The sequence below is a fragment of the Cladophialophora bantiana genome (genome assembly GCF_000835475.1).
Source record: "Cladophialophora bantiana CBS 173.52 unplaced genomic scaffold supercont1.29, whole genome shotgun sequence".
In the NCBI taxonomy this organism is placed as follows: domain Eukaryota; kingdom Fungi; phylum Ascomycota; class Eurotiomycetes; order Chaetothyriales; family Herpotrichiellaceae; genus Cladophialophora; species Cladophialophora bantiana.
The window spans coordinates 185,429-202,040 of NW_015971603.1; the positions used below are offsets into that span (position 1 = coordinate 185,429).

Below are 16,612 nucleotides of genomic sequence, written 5' to 3' on the forward strand. Positions count from 1 at the left end.
GTTCAGTCCATGGGGGATGGTAGAGATGGTTTGCAGCGAGAGTTGCAAGTCAGATCGACCCTGTCGCGAGCTCGTCTGAGAAAGTGGACCAGGGTGTCCGTCTTGGTACGTGGGCTACAACAGTTCGACGTGGTGGACGCGTGCTTTGGAATGTCGTCAGGGGAGGATTCCGAGCAACCGGATGGGATGGGATGAGATCAGAAAGACAAGCACGAAGGACCCCTATCTCAGAGCGGTCTCAAGACACAGATGCTAAATGACGCTGAGAGGACTTGTTGTCTGTCCAGGGTAGGGTGTCTGATGGGAAATCTTTGATGTTGCGGTGACAATAATCAAACTGCCAAAAAGCGACCCTCCCAGACCTGGCCCGACAAGAGAAACAGCGCAGGTCCATCCGTTCTGGGCTTGCGAAGAGGACCTAGCAAGTGATGGAGCGGGACAGGGGTTTGGGGGGCAGCACCCATGGCTACGGTGACCGTGTGCCTGAGCTGGGCTCGCCCTAAGTCCTGATAAGGGCATCTAAAAGTTCTACGGGAGGCGATCCCCAGTGGCACCAGTGGAGGAGCCAAACGGATTTCCCACTATAAGGTGTGGCTTTCCTGCATTGGGTGTGCTGCAGAGGCTTAACTCAGCCTAGCCGCCCTAGCAGGCCCTAGCTGGCTAGGTGGATGTAGAGATTGGCCGCCAAACAAAACCGTCCTCTAACATGGCCATCTGCTGGGCAATCAGCCTCTGCAATCTCGTCTCGAATCGATCCACGGCGATGGTTAATATTAAGCAAGTTAAATTCCTTGCAATGGCTTCGCTACACATTCTGGTGAAGCCTCAGCATCGTGGGAAATCCCGGGGTTCTCGGTGCAGTGCAAGGATATGGATAGGGGAGCGGGATGCAGGGTGCCCAGGTATCGCGGACAAAAGCCAAACCTGTGTTTCGTATCACAGAGAGCCGGAATCACTGCTTTAGCCACACATGACTCGGGCCACCTGTGGCGGAGGCATCACGTGCCATATACTCGTCCACAGGTTCGTCAACCACCAACTTTGACAACACCGACCAACCTTGCATCCTCCGACTTCCATTTGGTCATCACCCGACCCCGTGAAACATGGTTCTGCCTGCGAATCAATTCCGACCATCGTCTAGATTGGCAGAATAGGTCCAAACAAGAGAATACTCATGATGGATGAATATACAGCCGAAGCCTTCGCCAACCGCGACGAGCCCCTTCCGCTCATCGCCGGCTCGCCTGGCGATGTGGACGGCTCGTCCTCCGAAGCAGATATCGCAAGCCAGAGGCAGAAGTCGAAGAGAGCGCGGCCAGCTTCGCGCTTGAACAGTCGGCTTCAAGAGAGCGCCACTTCTCCGCCCGAGAGAAATGAATCCACGCCCCTTTCGGGAGGGAGAATGTCTCTTCAGGATCGTCTGTTTTCAAAGTATGAATCCCCTTTCGCTCGCCAACTTCTTCCCAATGGCCCTGCGCGTCTTTCTGAGGGATGTGAAGGATTTGAGTTGTCATATAACGAATGTTGATCAATTTCTCTCAGAGTCCTTCAACAAGTGGTCCCAACCGACGATGGTCATGATGAGCCGTCCTCCACTCCAACGCACCTCCACTCAAGCGCATCTGTTTCTCGCCCTGCATTTAGCCTGCCATTAATGACCTACAACTTCCGCCGCTTCAACGCCCGGATCGGCATCGTGTTCGTCTTCCAGAACCGCATCAACCGCCTCCTCACCTGGCGGAAGCCCACACACACCTTGTCTCTCCTAGCAACATATTCATTTATCTGTCTCGACCCGTATCTCCTCGTTGTGGTGCCGCTGGCCATTGCATTGTTCTACATCATGATCCCGGCATTCACCTCTCGCCATCCACCGCCTCCCAGGTCGACAACCAGCAGCGCCAACATGACGACAGAATACCATCAGGCCTACACGGGCCCAGCCCTCGCCCCCGCCGCTGTCATAAAGCCTGCCTCTGAAACCTCAAAGGACTTCTTCCGCAACATGCGTGATCTACAGAACAGCATGGCTGACTTTAGTAACGTCCACGACTGGTTGGTGGCAAATGTCACGCCGGCGACGAATTTCTCAGACGAACAGTTTTCCTCCCAACTATTTTTGTATCTCATCATCCTGACCACGCTATCCTTTATCACTGCACACCTGCTGCCCTGGCGACTAATTTTCCTCATCCTAGGGTGGGCTATCATCACCTCCTCCCACCCGAAGGCACAGGCCTGGTTGTTGAAAATGCAAAAACAAGCCGAAGTTGAAACAACCCTCGCCCTTAATGACCCTAACCTGAAACATCAAAAGTACATCCACGGCATTCCCCTCCCCGCCACACCGTATGCGATTCAGTCTGCATTCACTGCATTCTCTGAGATTACCCTGTCAACGACGCCAGAGACTAGGGAAGTCGAGATCTTCGAGCTACAGCATCGCCCCTTAGCCAGTATTTCCTCTAGTGACAAAGCAGCTGAATGGCAGCCCCACCTCTTCACGCCTTCTCCCTATGACCCTCTCTCCCCAGCACGAATTGCAGGCGACAGGCCAAGGGGTACGCGGTTCTTCGAAGATGTCGAACCGCCAGACGGATGGGAGTGGGCCTCCAAAAAATGGGAGCTAGACCTCGAAGCTGGGGAGTGGGTAAATGAGAGACTCGTCGTAGGCGTAGGGTACGATGTTCTCAACCACGACTCTCATGATATCGATAGGCTGTTGTCAGCTCAAGCCGCTTCTGGGCCCAGAGACCACGGGAAAGATGGCAACAGACATGGCAGTGGTACGACACTGAGAAGGATCAGCACAAACCGAAGAGAAAGTATCAATCTCGACTTTGGCGGGTGGGTGTGGGATCTCCCGCCGCCGCCGGGGTCCGGGGTTAACAGAGATGATGACCTATGGCTGGCTTACGGGGATTATGATGTTCCTAGAGTAGGTGTGCAAAACAATTCCAAAGAAGAGGAAAAGGCGAGGAAGAAAAGGGAGAAGGAGCGGGAAAAGAGGGACAAGAAGGACAAGGGTGGGGCAGTGAGGGATTGGGAAGAGGCAACGAAGGTGGACAATCGAGGGAGGACCGGGGAATGGAGAAGGAGACGCTGGGTGAGATTGGTCAAGAGGAGAGTGGCCGTCTGACCTGGGTTGGTATGATTATAGGAATGACTGACAAGAGGACACGAATAATATGAGCGACAATATTTCTCTCGCCCCACAACTTAATAGACAACCTCTCCCGCTTAAAACCTGCACCATGGTAGTAAATAGACTTGGACTGGCCAGTAAATTCAACTAAGAGGAGGAAGCAAGAAGCAGAGACGATGTCCAGGTAAAATTCTCGTCTGGATTTGTTTTGGTCAGATACCATGTTGATGTTTGACAAGCTCAGAAAGCTCTCTCTGCGGCTGGCTAGCTAGTTATGTGATCACGAAGACGGTTGTTCCGTCCTCCACCGCTCCATCCAGCTCAGCGCAGCCTGGTGCAGACTGAAGCTTCGTTCTTGTTGCTGATCTTGTCATATGATGTGGATCTGTGCATCAAAGGCGCCGTCCCTGTCCATGCTTGCTATTTCCATGTTCATGTCTCCTTTACTGATGTGCCCGCCGTGACTAGCTACAGTTTCCAGTGATCCATGCAGCCCCATGCCGTAAGTGCATCTTCACCTTATGAAACATATCACCCAGCAAAGAAGAAATCATTCATAGATGGCCTTCTGGAATTGGGGATGGCTCCCAAGAATGCAGGTTTCTCGGACCGAGCCAAGCAAGTGGGTAGCATGTCGTTGTGTGGCATTCAGTTCTGTTCCCGAATGGAAATCTCCTTATTCAAATCTTGAGTAATGTGATGTGAGGCGATCTGGAGAAAAGGTTGTAAGGTTCAAACCACCATCTTCTCGGAGTGGACCGCCTCCTTTCCCTCGTTGCCTTTGTTCTTCAACATTGCATCGGTTTCTTTCCCTTCAGTTACGCTCCTACCCATGGAATCAATTGCGCTGAGCTGACGATCGATCTCCGACTTGCCATGCACGGCATCAAGCGTATAGGAAGAGGGTCGCGAACCAGCAGAGGCACAGCTATTAGTCAAGGTCGCAGCGCTGTCGGCAAAGGCAGGCTTTGGCGGCATCGAGTTTGGGGGAAGTGGCGAAGCTTTCTGTGCCTCGGCGTCGTCGACAGTGGAATTGACGGTCATGAAGAGTGAGCCCAAGGGAAGCATCACGTAAACCGACGGGAGGAGCATGATCTCCGGGTGCAGCATGCCAGTCTGCACGGGGACGATCTGCAGGATGCAGAATATGACTGCCATAACTTTCAATGACGGAAGGCGATGACGGGAATGGGATCACTTACATGGAATGACGAAAGACTGGACACACAATAAGCCGATGAGATTCAATGCGGAAGCGTAAGCGCTATTTCCGGTGACGATTGAAGAAGGACGCTTCCAGACGATATCAAAGACTGAGGCCATTGAGACAAGGCTGAAGCTTCCAATGCAGATGGTATAAGCGGCCAAGTAGGCGATGCGGGCATTGTATGCTTTGTTGAGGAAATCGTAGATTTCGGCACCATCCTTGCCGAGCTGCAAGATCTGCTGAATGCTGTATACCATGGCAGCGGCGAGGCCAGCCACGGAGGTGAGGATAAGGTAGATCAGCATGACTTTGTAGACGACTGGGTATCGGGCTTTGATTCCTGTCATCAACCCCTTGGCCTGGAGCCAGAGACAAATGGCAGCAAAGACAAAGGCAAACCATCCTGTGACTTGGCTGGTGGTAAAAGTGGCCGTGAAGTCAGTTGTCCAGATGCTGTCAGTAAAGTCGAGGGTGAGGAAGGTGTAGGCGGAGGAAGACTGGAGACCAGGAGTGAGAGCCGCGACGATATCAATCATCAACTTGATGAGCATCAAGATCAGACCAATGAGCATGAAGGTGTGGAAGGGGGTGGTTCTCTTGCGCGTCGGGGTGAGGGCGAGCAGGTAGACCAAAGTGGCCCAAACCAAGCCGGCTGCGATTCCACGATTGGTATCATAGTTGACGTTGATGTTGTTCCAGGTGTCAATGAGGCGCCAAGTCACCTTGTTAAAGGGAGCTGCAGGATAGGTTGGGACAGTGAAGGCCTCGTCGTAGAGGGCACCCCCAACTCCCGCAGTTGGTAAGCTACCAGGAGTGACAAATGCCGCAGTAGCCATGGCGATTTGGACGCGAATGTAATGATACAACGGCAATGGGAGACTCGATGTCGTTTGGCGATTGAGAAAAAGTTGGAGATAATGTAGAAGATAACGGAGACGAAGTGATAGTGATTGTTGGCGTGGTGAGAAGAGTGGAAGGAAGAAAGTGATGAAGGAAAAGTGAGACGCGTTGACAATGTTTGTATTTTTTTTTTTTTTCTTTCAGCTGGGAATCAATCCAGAGAGGGAATAGACCATAGCGGACAGGTGAAGCAGAAAAGAAGAACGGAAGTGAGGTGAAGTCGAGTCAAGTCAAGCAAAGGTGAGATGAAGGTGAGTGAAATCGTTTCCTCAACCTCAGTTGTCGCTCACATTAGTATCCCATCTCTGCCTCCAGCCCTGCCCATGTCCCCAGCATCATGTATCATCTCCTGGTGGCCGGCGCCTTGTCCGTGGTCCAGAGTGTCTCAAGTCCTCATCACCATCTCTCGTCCGGCAGCGAGATGAGGCACGGAAATCAGAGACATCGAGAACAATACTAAGCGCTTAGTATTGTTCTTTCCCTTCACACAGTAGCTCCCTCCGATCAACCTCATCAAGATCCAACTCAGTTACGACTCACGATCGTACCACACTCGAGCGAAGAGCTTGATATTGTGCTGAGTGTGATGTTCAGTTGCAGTACGTGCAGTGACTTCAACTGGAGGCTTCTCCAGTGTCGAAGCGTGAGGTCAGGGCAAGAGGGAGACGTCTGGGCTCCTCTATGGACCACCGTGCTCAATGCAAATGGCTTGGCTTTACCCCTTTTCTGCCCAAGCCAAGACTGAAGCCACCTACCAGCCTTGCGAACCTAACTCCCTGCTTCAGCATGGCCCAGACCGTCGGGTGATGACCTGTTGCTCGCTAGCAACTTCAATCAACACATTCCCTGTTTAACTTGCTGGTTCGCTGGGACGTCTGGAGTGAGATGGGTGGCTTCATACAACACAGGTAGCCGCAGACCTGATTCCCTTCCTAGGTATATATGGGCGGTGTCCAGAATGGTCTTCCCGATGAATCGGTCAAATACCAGATAGCTCTTGCTCCAATGTACTTGAGAAGGGTTATTAGTAGATGGCGGACGTCCAGTTCTGTCAATCAAGGCATTGTGTATTCCAACTCTTGTTGCTGCCAAGCTCATCGTAAATTGACAACTCACCACCCACGGAGAATGCCTAAAAGCACCGCTCCATCAGCGTCAGGTCCCTTTTCATTCTGTTGTTTCATTTGTTAAGTCCAGTGTCTAACGCCTTGTTTTAGTTGAAGGAATGATTGCCGTATCTCTAGTCTATTTCACACCTGCCGGTTCCGAGGTGCTTACAAAACTGCTAATTGAAGGTGAATGCTCGACTTTTTATCTTCCAAACCACCCGCTGGAGGATTCTATGAGCCTGAGCTCTGAGATTGACGAGCACCACTCCAATATCTGCCTCGGTATGTCCTGGCCGCGTGGTTCTTCAGTCAGAGCTGACCGCCTGTTGCAGAGGTCCGCCATAACTTCGTCCTGCTCCGCACTTTCAACTACACCGGTCCTTGCTCCGTGCTTGAGGGCGGTCGCATTGACATTCAGTTGCCTCTTGCCACCGACTCTCACCACAAGTCCATCATCTTGCGCTCGGACGTTAATTTCTTGGGACCTTTTGGTCGCTGGGGTATTCGCTAGGAAGATGTGGACGGAACAGACCCAAATTCTATGAGACCTCCGCCCCTGCCACTGGCTACTGAACATGTTGAGGCATGTTCAGCAGCTGAAGAGCAGCTGCAGAGCCCGGTTTGCGCAGTGATAGTGGTTAAAGACGCAGGCGACCATGGCCAGTCCAGCGAATCCACGTGCTCCTAAACTCCACCACCAGCCAACGTAGAGGATGCGGCCGAGAATTCCGTACACGATAACCAGAGACTCGAAGAGGTTCCCGGCAACTACAGGGTCCCGGACACGTCCCAGGACATGGTCCATGCCGGGGAACGAGATTCAGCTCAGAAGCTAGATGTTGAGTTGGATAATCATCAACTTACGCCAAATGTCCCATTAGCTGCAGAACAAGAGGCTATGCCAACCAAATGCTTGCCTGGCTCTATTGAAGAGGTTTCTGCGCACCTCGGTCACTCTGTCTGCAGGAGACACTTTGCCGCCTCAATCAAGCTCCTCTGACACTCAAGAACGGGGCCAAGTGACAGACGACGCCACAACTCCATTAGCATCTGAGCAGCGAAGAGAAAGAGAAAACTCACCGAGACTGAGTCTGCCGAGTCGGGCCTGGAGACCGCTGATGCTGAATTTAGTATATCGGATGATTGCGTTTCAATGGATGGTGTCGTGGTAAGCATCAGTTCAAAGAATAAGAAAACGTACGCAGGGGCGAAAAGAAACAAGACGACAAAAACACCAACTATGCGGCCACGAGCTTACCCACAATCCGCAGCGAAAAATGCAACCCCGGCCGGCAGCCTCTCAAATGAGCAACCGTCCGCCAAAAGACGACCGGCTAGGCGAACAGAGTGTTCCTCCTCGGGAGAATATTCTGATGTCCCCCCTGTGGTCATCTTTAGCGGTAGTCCTAGCATCCAAGAGAAAAGGATTGCAATGGACACGTTTGAGCGCCTTGGAGGCAAAGTGGGCACACCGATAAACAATGCAGCAATTCTCTGCATTCCAGAAGGCACTTTGAAGAAGGCCGGAGAGTTTATCATGGTTGTCGCCATGGGAATGGATATAGTGACAGAGAGATGGTTTGTTGATACCCATCGACTGGAAAGATTTCCACCTCTTGAGGAGTATCTGCCGCTGGACAGATCTCGGGAGCGGCGGTGAGGTTTCAATCTGAAGGAGGCCGTTCGCAGAGGCAAGAACGGCTTGACGCATTTGTTTTCCGGGACGACGGTCTTTCTCACGAAGCAACTCAGAACAGACTTGAGAAACCTGGAGCGGGAGACTTCTCACATTTCCACCATTCTGGGTGCAGACGCAGTGAAGCATCGCCTGCCGGTTCTGAAAGACAAGGAGAAGTTCAGCGAGGCCGATGTCCTGATCATCGGAGTGTCTGGTGACCCCCAGGGTGCTCAGATCGGAAGGTTGGGCCTCAAGCTTTTCCACAAGGATATCTTGACTATGGCTGCTCTGAGAGGCCGAGTTGAACGAGAGTCCGGCAGATTTCAAGATCGAAGTGCCCTCAAGGACGAAGATGAGACTGACTGACGAGCGTGATGGAAGCAAAGGGGTATCGACACAGCGGATGGAAATGTAATCCTAATGGTCAACAACTTGTTCCGCAGTTCACTTATTTGACTGTTGACTCAATGCGGATGTCCCGGGGACAATGCAGAGTCCTCCGTACTACAGGCGGAGCACTAACCAATTTTGTGATTGTAAATGCGGGCTATTATGTTGAGCCCCTTTTAAAGGGTGCATCTCTAACAGTGGTGACAGGGAATTTGACTTATGACATTCAGGACGATGCCAAGAAACCAGGAGCCCCTTCGACCGCAAATGAGTTCCGAAGTTGGTTGTTGAATCTCCGCGAATCCGCGCCTAGGCAGTTTTCAAAATCGACATCAACAGTTCAGACGGGCATGCAAGGAGGAGCATATTTCAATCATCGGTGGACAAGGCTGCCGATCCAAGAATGACGGAAAGGAGCCAATGCATGTCTGTATATCCGATCTGTTGACGATGCTCTTTCTTCAAGACTGGGGACTCAGACCGTCGACAGAGCTGCCCGATATTTCCGTCTCGTTTTCCGTCGGCCTTCATGTGGCTCAACTTGAAACACACCTCTCTCCTTCTAAGATCGGAGAACGCTCAATCCTTTATACCGATCTTTCTAGCGTCAACATCCTCCTGAAACAGGCGGCTGAGCTTGCATGCCCATTTTGCAACCTCCTAGCTTCTGGACTTTCCCCACATCGGTCCAAGGCTGGATACCCTTCGCTTCCTTTCGCCTAGACACCCCTTGCACTATGGTACAATGTCGTTGCACGTTTTTCTTCATTCTTATGAGAAGTTCATTCCGCCCCATCCTTACTAACTTGTATTGGAATATCACGATGCACCCCCGGGGCTAGTATCGAGCGTCTCTACAGATTTGGGCCTGGATGCCGTCAAGCGCCTTGGTAGCAGTAAGCCGCCGCTTGAGTCGGAGTGGAACAGGCACACGCCACTTGTACAGCTTCGCATATCTCTGAAGCTTGTGATCACGCAAAGGCCCAGCAGGATCTGGCTTGTGCTCCCGAAAAGGTAACGACTGGCATTTGCCCGCAATTTCATACCATCAAGCCATTGACATGATGAAGGCGCTAGATACCTCGGCGGTTCTGGTAAGGAGTACAGAGCATATATAATTTATATCATGTCCTTGCTTCCCAGGTAGGTTTCCTGATCTTCTTTCATTGTTATTCGACATCGTCCTTTGTTCGCAACACATTCGTTATTGGCTCGAGAGTCGGAGACCCTCGCCGTCCATTCTTTATTCGCTGTGCGAAATTGTCGTACAATCCAGTCCTTTGTCAGAGCCACTCTTTTATAGCATTCAGCAGTCGATCATTCCCGGAATCTTGACTTCAGTTCCAACTCGGCCGCAGTCGCACCAAACCGCAAGATGTCTGCTCTTCTCACGACCGGTCTTCTGGCCGCTCTTGCCGTCTCGCCGGTGTCAGCCTTCTGGCGGCTACCGTGCAAATCTCCCATTGTCGTTGAGCGTGCCGACCCTATTGTCAATCCTGGTGCGGTATCCGGCCACTTGCACACCATCATGGGGGGAAATGGGTTTGATTTCACCATGGATTATAACTCAACCCAGCGGTCTACTTGTTCTTCTTGCACAGTCATTGGAGATTACAGCAACTACTGGATCCCTGCCTTGTTCTTCCGGCACCAAAATGGGACTTTCGAAAGTGTCGACCAAGTCGGCGGCGCTACTGTGTACTACCTACAGCGGGCTGGCGCGGGAGAGAAGTTGAAGGCTTTCCCTCCTGGCTTCCGTATGATTGCCGGAAATCCTTTCAAGCGCACTGGAGGTGACGATTTCGCAACCCAAGCCATCAGCTATAACTGTCTCGATTACAATGGCCCAGCCAAGCCAGAAACACCCAACTTTCCCAACTATAACTGCCCCAATGGGCTCCGATCCCAAGTCTTCTTCCCATCTTGCTGGAATGGAAAAGACTTGGATTCCCCAAATCACAGCTCTCACGTCTCTTATCCCGCCAATGCTTACAACAATGGTCCTTGTCCCGCCGATTTTCCTGTTCATCTTATCTCCATTTTCTTCGAGATCATCTGGGACACTGGAAAATTCGCCGATCAGTGGTACGGGAATGAACAGCCATTCGTCTGGTCCATGGGTGACCCCACTGGTTATGGTGGCCACGGTGACTTCGTCATGGGCTGGGATCCAGATTTGCTCCAATCTGCTGTTGACCAATGCACCAACGACAGCGGCCGTGTTGAGGATTGCCCGGTTTTCGATCTCATCCCTGATTCACAAGCCGAAGGCTGCCGTATTGAACCCCAAGTCGACGAGCAAGTCAGTGGTCTGCTCACAGCCTTGCCTGGTTGCAACCCTGTCCAGCCTGGCCCTACTGCAACTCCTCAATCCGGCTGTGGCGCGACCACCACTATCACTCCATCCAACACGACTTTCTTCACTGACCTAACCAGCAAGGGATGGGAATATATGGGATGTGGAACCGACAACTACTACAACCGTATTCTGACTGGTGCAAGCCGGTCCAATGGCCAAATGACCAATGAAAACTGTGTTGCTTTCTGCGAGAGCAAGGGCTTCTCTATCGCTGGTTCGGAGTATGCTGACGAATGCTATTGTAAGTGCTCATGATTCTCTTCAGAAGTTGAACTGCTAACACCTTTCCAGGCGGGAACTCGATTCCGGATAGTGGCAAGCCCGTTCCTGGCGTTGTTGGCGCCTGCACGATGAAGTGCGCTGGCGACGACTCCGAGTTCTGTGGTGGTGCAGGGACCATCTCCCTTTACCAGAAATGCTCTGGCGACTCATGCAAAAATGCTCAGTTCGGCCCTGGCTCTGCCCCTGTTCAAGATGCCAATCCTCCGCCAGTTGCCTCGTCCTCTTCTACTCCTGCTCCTCCCGCTGCTCCTTCAACTACTTCCTCAAGTGGTCCTTACACGGCACCTAGCTCTCCTACCACGCTCGCAACAGTCACGACCACCAAGGTCGGGGCCCCCACAGAGTCATCCAAGTCGGCGCCAGCCACCACAGCTTCGGTAAATACAGCTTCTACTTATCTTTCCCCCAGTGATGAAGATAATGGCAGTGGCGATGACGATGATGCATACTATGCCGAGTCGGGCTCTGTTTACCCACTCGCTGTTACCTCCTCGGCGGGAGGGTCAGTTGCTGCTGACGCATCCAGTTCCCCTGCTTCAACAACTGCCACTCCCACTTCCAGCACCACTTCTCTTCGATACCTCTTCACCTCTACATCCTGATTCTCTCCACCGTCTACTATTCCCACTGACGCTGCTTCTGTGCCCCTTTGATCTGATCTCCATCCCCGCTTTCATTTCTCACATTCTCCAATTTCATATCAAATTTATATCGGAGATCCAGAAGGAAACCCAAAGGCAAACCGAATATAGACAATCTAACAGTCTGCAAATCTAGCCCGCCGGAACCTCACCATCCAAGTCTTCACCTGCTTCTTCCGCTACACCCTCGACACCCTCAACGCCCTCGGCATCAAACCCATCCTGGTCCTACACCGGCTGCTTCGTTGACACCGTCAACCCGCGAACCCTCCCGCAATGGTCAAACTTCAACGGGCCGAACATGAGGAACGACGCCTGCGTCTCATTCTGTGATTCGCGCGGATATACCATTGCAGGCACCGAGTACGCCGGACAGTGTTTCTGTGGGAACGAGATCACGACCCCGATGTTGGATGAGGGTAAGTGCAACATGGCTTGTACTGGGGCTGCAGGGGAGATGTGCGGAGGACCCGGTGCGCTAAGTTTATGGACGAAGAGCGGTTCAGGCAGCAAGAAGATGGTCAAGAGACAGCAGCTCAGCTACAAGCCGTGGAGGAAGATGATGGGGTATTGAAACGCCCAGTGCTAAGCTCTGGGATCACCCCTTCAGTGTGCTTCTTCGAGGACCACGACTGGAGGAGATCAGCTTCCCCTGGGTAGCGCTTTGTCTTCTGTGTGTGTTGGATATTATTACTACTTTTCTTCGATTCTTATAGTGTATATATTTTCTTTTCCGAGCGACGCTCGAACTTGAGTATGGCTATCACCCGCGAGGGGCCCATTGCCTCCAGTATCCCCTTGTGCTTTGTCTGGAAATCAGCACTCGAACCGTCGACATTTTCAACATTTCCTCATTGTTTTTTTGTCCTTCACAGAGGCTCTTGTTGCTATTTTCGCTTCTTTGAGTACCCGTATCTCGCCCCCTCTGCAATGCTTTCTGATATGTACGTGTTCGTGCGCCGGGCATTTCGTTGGTCTTTGTCCGGTCCTTTGCCTGCAAATTGACTAAGAGATTTGTGGGCAAAGAGAGAGAGAGAGATAACATTCCTCTCACACTGGACGGGTGGGAGCTCTTGTCCGTCCCAGATAATATCATGCTATGCAAATGCGGAAAGAATCATCCGTTTGATGTGTAATATGTGTGGAAAAGAGTCGTAGGCTGGGAAAACAACGGCCACAGAGCGCAGAAGGGAACAGGAGCTCCTCATATTCTTGATATTGAAGCGGCTGGGCTTTCACGGTGGAAACAATGCATGTTAACTCGGCTGGCAAGTCAGAGCTTGTCGTACTTTGCCGAGTGGAGGGGCTCAGCACAAACTCTGAAGAGCTAATAATGAAGCGTCAAAGGGCAGGAAAAGCTGGGTTGAGCGGTAAGGCAATTGGGCAATCAAGAGGGTGTGTTTGGAGGGATCCCGTTCAATGCCTTTGGGAGCGGAGAGTTGGTTGTGAAAGTTGAGAATCTCCCCTTTCGAGGTCGTTTTGCCAGCATTTAATGCCATAGAGTATAGATAACAAGGTTCACACTGACGGTGCTGAATCATATCAGTACAAGCTTCTTCCGGGGCTCACGGTGCTGATCATGCTCTCAAGCCTAGCAATAAGCCCGTGCTCTTCCCCTTCCCACCTTCCCCATCACCACCACCCGGCAGGTAAGTCACATTGGGATTCGCGGCCAGTGTCTGGGCAATGTCTTTGCTCGCCTCAATCCTTCTGATCTGTATCAATCCGTCTCCCGCTTTCGCCACAGCTTTGCTGATAATGTCTGCGGATTCGGCTTCACCCTCAGCACGAATGACATTTGCCTGTCTCTCCTGCTCCGCCTTCTCAACAATAAATCTTGCTCTTTCTGCATCCTGTTGAGCGATCTGTTTCTGTTCGACTGCCCTGGTGAACTCCCGACCAAAGGTCATGTGCGTGATAGAGACGTCTTCAAGAGCGATGTTGAATTCCTGCGCTCGACGAGTCAGGTCGGCTCGGATGCGTTGCGAGACAGCTTCTCGCTGAGTGATCAGTTCCGCAGCATCGAATTGAGCCACAATTGCTTTGAGGACTTCGTTGCCAATAGATGGGAGGACTCTTTCGTCATAATCTTGACCAAGCGACTGGTGGTCATTGTTAGCGATGTGACACCGTGGAACTGGGTGGTTGGCAACTTGCCTGGTAGATCTTGGGCAACTTCTGGACATCTGGGCGATGGAGCACTCTCAGCGTCAGTGACACCATCTGCAAGTCCTTGCTTCCGGTGGTGGTGCTGATATTTCTAGGCTTCGTCCGCACATCGTAGATGATTGCTTTCTGTAGCCACGGGATGAGGAAGTGGGTGCCTTCGTTGATGACTTGTTCCTGAACACCAGAAAGACGGTCGAAGATGACTGCCCTCGTTCCTCCTCTTACATCGTACATGGCACTTTGTGCTAACGAGGCACCAATAAAGACGGGGATGGCCCATCTTGAGATGGCATTGAGGACGTTGGGCGCAGACATCATGGGCGAGATTCAGTGAGGCGTTGGAGCTGATTTCAATCTTGTCTAGCTGCCGCCATGCAATGCAACAGCGAGCTCTGGGTCACGAACTTTTGATGAAGCAATAGATGCAATGTTCTCCGCAGCCATGCACAGCCTGGAGCGGAGCCATGCCAAGAAATTTTCCGGCCTGCGGCTCGGAGCTCTCCTCCTTCCACTCCAGCTTCGACTGCGATCGTTGACCTTCAGCAACAGTCGCCTTGTCCAACTCTTGAGCTCTCCTCGATTGCCTGATTTTATCTCTCAAGATGCGTCCTACTGCAGCTCTGCGCATGCAGGCCACTCGCATCCTTCGCGCTGGCCACGGCCCTGACCCAAAGAATGGAGTGTGCGTCTACATCGTCTACAGCTCTACTTTTTTTGGGACGAAGTAAACTAACAAGCTTTGATAAACAGATACATGGGCTCATGGGGAAACCTAGGTATGGATGCATTCCATCTTGGACCTATCTATTCTTCCCTGGCTACCGTATCAAGCCTCAAGCCAGTTTCTTTCGTAGACGAGAAGATACTAAACAACTGGAGAACAGGCTCCCCGGCACAAAAGAACATTGTCACATATGCCCTTTCACCCAACCGACAGAATCCAACGTCTACCCTGATCTCCGACGCCATCTTTAATACTTTTCGCCGAACACGCAATCAGGTTCTATACTGGGTCCCTCCCTTGTTGGTCGCGTATCTCGCTATGGACTGGGCTACTGAGAGGTACGTTTGGGCTTGAGATCAATGTAAATTGCGGATGAATGCGAAGTCGAATGCTGACCGTAGTCGTGGATGCAGGAACGAATACCTCAACTCCAAACCAGGACGAGCGGAGTTCGGAGAGTCATAGGGCTGGTCAAGCTCGCTGGCGGTGGATGAAACATTGTACATAAACAGAGGATACAGCGGAATTGCCAGACAAGACGATTCATTGTTCATCGAAAGTTCTCTCGATCATATGGTCTATGAAGAATTCCGAATTTTGACTGTCATTGAACCAAGGCGTAGTAGGGAATGAGGCTTTTCGCATGATCCCATGCATGATCCAGCCTGCCCAAGAACCGGTTTCCTGATAACTCCTTTGGTGCTGATTATAAGACCATGGAGTGACATGGCAGCGCTGCCCCCGGACTCAGAACTCGCATCAATTCTCCTCGCCCTCCTAAGCATCGTAGATAACATGTATGTTGCGGGTTCATTCCAAATATCAAGCCACATTATCCGGGTCCTATTCGGGGCATGTCATGATGCTCGCTCAGACTACTAAGGTAGCGATTCAACTCCTCGACCCGCTCCTTGTGCGTCTTGACACCTTCTCGTTTTAGGCGTTCTTCGAGCTAGAGTAACGCATATATGTCAGTACCAGGCATTGCAGATTCCAAACATTGTAACTTTTTAAGCCCTCACGAAAAGGTTTGAAGTCAAGGTGGATATGGGAATGAATAGAACATACCCTTCTCCGTCTCTGCTCCTCATACCGCTTCTCTGCTTCTGTCTTAACAACCACCCCTTCGTCTTCCTCCTCCAGTTCCGCCCTATCATCTGCGCGTCCAGCTGAATCGGCTTTTCGTCTCTGCAACTCCTTCTCTGCGTCGCTCGCTATCTTTTGATCTTCCTCCTCCAAGTTTCTCAACATGACTGACCGATCCTTGAACTGATCGTCGGCGCCTCCATCCATCGTCTGACCTGGTGCAGAGTGTTCATCGTCCCTGGCCTTGGAGGAAGATTTCTTCTTTTTCTTCTTATCGACTTTAGAGTCCTTCACGCCTTTCAGTTTGAGTTTGCCGGAGCCCGCCGAGATATAATCACTTGGTGCCATGTTTCAGTGTCTGGTTGAATGGTTATCATGAACAGTTGGCGAGAGATTAGTTAATCCAACGCGGTCTGGGACGTGGTGCGAGCAAGAAGGAAAGAATGCCCTCGGTAATCGTGACACGATCCAAGGTACGAAGTACCAAGGGTTCTGGGCTCCGTACGAGGCACCTGGTGACGCTCTTCTGGCTTTGAGGCTCGTGCTGCCCATGCCAAGAATGATCAAGAATGATATAGGGCCAGATCTAGCCTCATCTGCTCTGGGATCATGCTGCTTTAGCTTTGCGCTATTAACCCGCCTCCTTTTTCTGCAGACAAAAATCCTTGACACTCAACCCATCTTCACATCTCATCTTGAGAGGGCTATTTCGACATAAAATGCCCCACCACAAAGAAGGGTACAGACTCTATGGTAAGGGTCTTTATCTCTGCACAGACCACCGTTTCCGGTGCGATTCGGTTTAGGTGAGGGAGAATGGTCAACTCTCGCATGGCACCGAACATGTTCAAGAGTCGAGCTGTCTGACTGTAGCAAAGCCTGCACTGCACAACCGACTGCCTGGGTTTATGGGAGCAAG

At 51.7% G+C, this 16,612-nt stretch overlaps 8 protein-coding genes across 8 annotated transcripts; 5 read left to right on the forward strand and 3 right to left on the reverse strand.

The window, feature by feature from the left end:
* Window positions 1-1,180: 1,180 nt before the first annotated feature.
* On the forward strand, window positions 1,181-3,142 carry Z519_12437 (uncharacterized protein; the record flags this gene model as incomplete). The annotated part of the gene is made up of 2 exons (XM_016770143.1): window positions 1,181-1,434; window positions 1,546-3,142. The coding sequence occupies 2 exons, from the start codon at window positions 1,181-1,183 to the stop codon at window positions 3,140-3,142; spliced, it is 1,851 nt and encodes a 616-aa protein (XP_016613641.1).
* A 738-nt stretch (window positions 3,143-3,880) lies between these two features.
* On the reverse strand, window positions 3,881-5,191 carry Z519_12438 (uncharacterized protein; the record flags this gene model as incomplete). Its single annotated transcript, XM_016770144.1, has 2 exons — window positions 3,881-4,299; window positions 4,351-5,191. The coding sequence occupies 2 exons, from the start codon at window positions 5,189-5,191 to the stop codon at window positions 3,881-3,883; spliced, it is 1,260 nt and encodes a 419-aa protein (XP_016613642.1).
* Window positions 5,192-6,480: 1,289 nt separating this feature from the next.
* On the forward strand, window positions 6,481-6,875 carry Z519_12439 (uncharacterized protein; the record flags this gene model as incomplete). Its single annotated transcript, XM_016770145.1, has 2 exons — window positions 6,481-6,646; window positions 6,697-6,875. 2 exons carry the CDS (start codon window positions 6,481-6,483, stop codon window positions 6,873-6,875), a joined length of 345 nt encoding a protein of 114 aa, XP_016613643.1.
* Window positions 6,876-7,604: 729 nt separating this feature from the next.
* Z519_12440 (uncharacterized protein) lies at window positions 7,605-8,408 on the forward strand (the record flags this gene model as incomplete). The annotated part of the gene is made up of 2 exons (XM_016770146.1): window positions 7,605-8,020; window positions 8,054-8,408. 2 exons carry the CDS (start codon window positions 7,605-7,607, stop codon window positions 8,406-8,408), a joined length of 771 nt encoding a protein of 256 aa, XP_016613644.1.
* A 1,399-nt stretch (window positions 8,409-9,807) lies between these two features.
* Z519_12441 (uncharacterized protein) lies at window positions 9,808-12,288 on the forward strand (the record flags this gene model as incomplete). Its single annotated transcript, XM_016770147.1, has 4 exons — window positions 9,808-11,032; window positions 11,083-11,450; window positions 11,851-12,133; window positions 12,167-12,288. The coding sequence occupies 4 exons, from the start codon at window positions 9,808-9,810 to the stop codon at window positions 12,286-12,288; spliced, it is 1,998 nt and encodes a 665-aa protein (XP_016613645.1).
* Window positions 12,289-13,291: 1,003 nt separating this feature from the next.
* On the reverse strand, window positions 13,292-14,198 carry Z519_12442 (uncharacterized protein; the record flags this gene model as incomplete). The annotated part of the gene is made up of 2 exons (XM_016770148.1): window positions 13,292-13,816; window positions 13,845-14,198. 2 exons carry the CDS (start codon window positions 14,196-14,198, stop codon window positions 13,292-13,294), a joined length of 879 nt encoding a protein of 292 aa, XP_016613646.1.
* Window positions 14,199-14,485: 287 nt separating this feature from the next.
* On the forward strand, window positions 14,486-15,072 carry Z519_12443 (uncharacterized protein; the record flags this gene model as incomplete). Its single annotated transcript, XM_016770149.1, has 4 exons — window positions 14,486-14,565; window positions 14,634-14,659; window positions 14,768-14,945; window positions 15,021-15,072. 4 exons carry the CDS (start codon window positions 14,486-14,488, stop codon window positions 15,070-15,072), a joined length of 336 nt encoding a protein of 111 aa, XP_016613647.1.
* A 367-nt stretch (window positions 15,073-15,439) lies between these two features.
* Z519_12444 (uncharacterized protein) lies at window positions 15,440-16,041 on the reverse strand (the record flags this gene model as incomplete). Its single annotated transcript, XM_016770150.1, has 2 exons — window positions 15,440-15,559; window positions 15,676-16,041. The coding sequence occupies 2 exons, from the start codon at window positions 16,039-16,041 to the stop codon at window positions 15,440-15,442; spliced, it is 486 nt and encodes a 161-aa protein (XP_016613648.1).
* Window positions 16,042-16,612: the final 571 nt, after the last annotated feature.